Here is a 3321-nt window from a genome sequence, read left to right on the forward strand (position 1 = left end):
CTCATATCAATTTATTTCCCTAAGATAATAATTCTAGGTGATCAATCAAGAATTATTGTGAAGAACAACCAAAGATGAACATCATAAAAGATTATGAACCCTTAACATAACAGATCTAATAAGTCATAAAAACCCTGTGAAAAACCCTGAACCTAACAAGCAAATTACTCAGACATGTTTAATGAAGAACAAGACATAATTCTGAATAACATCATGCAATAGATATCAAAAGTAAAATAAGGAGTTTAGAAATCTTCTCTCTACAAAAGAATTCAGATCCGTCTCTCCCAAAAGCTCTCAATATCTCTCTCTCAAAAAGCTGCTAGAAAATAACTTAATGGTTTCTAAAACCCAAAAACAATATATATATATATATATATATATCTAAAAACACGTTAGGGACTTGTCTTGCAATTACGGAGAACTTCGGGGAATTTTGTAAAACTTCCAAAACTTGCTTTCTCGTCGGCTAAAACAGGGTGTCGATCGATGCTACAGGCGGTGTCGATCGACACCATCACTCTGATACGACTCCAAGTTGATTTCTTTGATTAAATGCTCCAAAATCATCAAAATTGCTCCACTTTGCTCCTTACGTGCCAAAATCTTACAAAACTTGTTAAGACTCTAAAACATCCTAGAAAAAAAATCAAAAGACTCAAAAAGCACAATTATATCTTGGTTAAAAACCGTAAATACCATGATATATCAGACGTAATGACAGACATACACCGCACATGTCAGTGACAATCTTTGATCCTGCAAATAAAGAAGATCCGGTTCATGTCATTGCGTTACTTGACACATGGGCTCATTCGACGATCATGAATCCAAAAATTCTACCATCTTCTATGTGGCTACCGCACCTGCAGGAATTGTGAGTTGTGAACTCTGGTTTGTTAGCAATCAAACTTAAGTCGAAACCTATCACCATCGAACTCTTCCCCGGGTGTCAAATTACAACAGAAGTACTTGGATCCTCCATACCAGAAAAATAATTTAATATTGGGGTGGGATACATACATACTCTGATTTGAAAGAGAAATTCAATGTCTCGATCGAACCGCGAGAAATGAAATGGAAGAATCTCAACAAAGCCTTACAACCATACCGCGGTTATTTTCAATTAAATAATCTATAGTTTGTCAAGATCTATTAAGAATCCGATTCACTGGAAAACATATTGAAGAAGAAGAAGAAGAAAACAATTATCGGTTCTAACAAACTCTCTTAACCAGAAAATAATGTGAATATTACAAAACTTGATCTTATTTGTTAATCCACATCTCCTTATATATTAACATATTAACCAAACTAATTGTACCAGGGTTAACCGGTTGTGAACCAATCAATAACCAATCCTCATGTATCCTAATACGCCCCTATCACGTCTGTAGCTTCAAAGATGTCTGGTTTGGAAGATACATGCTTGATAATGACATCTTAGAAAGCAATCCATAGAAAGGAAAAAGGGGTTTGGTAAGAATGTCAGCATGTTGATTCTCCGAAGAAACGTGGAAAACCTTGAGTGTACAAGCCTTGATCTGATCACGGACTATGTGACAGTCAATTTCTATATGTTTCGTCCTCTCGTGGAAAACAGGATTCATAGCAATATGCAGAGCCGACTTGTTGTCACAATACAGTTTGACAGGACCTGTAACAGGAAGATGGAGATCCTTGAACAACTGCTGTAACCAAATAGTTTCATAAGTCGCCTGAGCCATACTGTGATATTCGGATTCTGTACTGCTTCTACTAGTGACACCTTGCTTCTTGGACCTCCATGAGATAAGAGAGTTACCAAGATATACACAATAACCAGTAATAGAGCGTCGATTATCCTTACAGTTCGCCCAGTCAGCATCACAGAAAACATTCAAGCTCAGGTCCGAATCAGCAGGATACATCAAGCCTTGGCCAGGATTAGCTTTGATATACTTGAGGACTTTATGAGCCACTTGAAGGTGAATGTCAGAAGGTGCAGAGATGAACTGACTGAGCTGATGAACATAAAAGGTGATATCCGGCCTGGTGATGGTGAGATAAAGATGCCGACCTATAAGTTCTCTATAAGAACGAGGATTAGGCAGAGGCGTTCCCATCGTAGCCGTAAGATGCAAACTTGGATCCATAGGAACAGGACTTGGTTTACAACCGAGTAATCATGCATCCTTTAACAGGTTCTGGGCATACTTCCGTTGACATACCAAAATACCGATTGAAGAACGAGATATCTCCAAGCCAAGAAAGAATCTAGCTGGTCCAAGATCCTTGATTTTGAATTCTGACCGCAGAAATGCTTTTAAGCTCTCCACGGCATTGTCATCATTACTAGCAATGAGTATATCATCGACATACACCAATGCTGCAATAAAAGAACCTGGTCTGTCTTTGACAAAGCGAGTATTATCAGCAGGAGACTGAACAAAGTTTGCGCCCAAGAAAACAGAAGACAGTCGCTTGTACCACTGTCGAGAAGCTTGTTTCAAGCCATAAAGAGACTTTCGAAGTCGACAAACCGGATTAGGTGGCAAAACAACATTTGGTGGAGGAGTATATCCCTGAGGCAGACTCATGAAGATCTCTTCCTCTAAGTCACCATGGAGAAAAGCATTAGACACATCCATTTGTGTCAAACTCCATCTTTGTTTAGTAGCAGCACCAAGTAAAAATTTCACACTCGTTAGTTTAGCCACTGGGGAGAATGTCTCCATAAAATCCAAACCTTCCTGTTGTGTGAACCCTTGTGCCACGAGTCTGGCTTTATACAGTTCAACTGTACCATCAGGGTTATACTTAATAGTAAATACCCACTTACAACCAACAACATTTTTACCTGGTGGGAGAGACGTAACATCCCAAGTGTGAGCAATCTCGAGAGCATGAAGCTCTTCACCAGCTGCATTGGTCCACTTTACTGATTTCATGGCTTGAGCAAAGGTTTTAGGTTCAGTCTCAAGACTGTAGGTGAAAATATAAGATTGAGAAAGAGGAGTAAAGCGATCATATGAAACAACCGAAGAAAGAGGATAAGGTGTAGTATGAGGTTTAGAGGAAATGACTTTTTCTGGTGATTGAAGAAGTAAAGGAGGATCTGCAGAAATATAAGGAACAAGGGCACAATGATATTCAGAAAGATAGGAGGGAGTCTTTACAGTTCGCTTAGGCCTAGCAACAGGAAGAGAAGAAGAAACTGTATCCTGTGATACGATAGGATTATCTACACGAATTGTACCAGGGTCCAAGTGTGCAGTGTCAGATGCAGATGTATGTGATGCATCAAATTCATCAGGGATATCAATATCAACATCGTCAAGC

At 39.0% G+C, this 3321-nt stretch overlaps 1 protein-coding gene across 1 annotated transcript; it reads right to left on the reverse strand.

Moving 5' to 3' along the window:
* LOC109132463 (uncharacterized mitochondrial protein AtMg00810-like) lies at nucleotides 1386–2105 on the reverse strand. Its single transcript, XM_019244074.1, has one exon. The coding sequence runs from the start codon at nucleotides 2103–2105 to the stop codon at nucleotides 1386–1388; it is 720 nt and encodes a 239-aa protein (XP_019099619.1).

This window comes from Camelina sativa, chromosome 4 (genome assembly GCF_000633955.1).
Source record: "Camelina sativa cultivar DH55 chromosome 4, Cs, whole genome shotgun sequence".
NCBI lineage: Eukaryota > Viridiplantae > Streptophyta > Magnoliopsida > Brassicales > Brassicaceae > Camelina > Camelina sativa.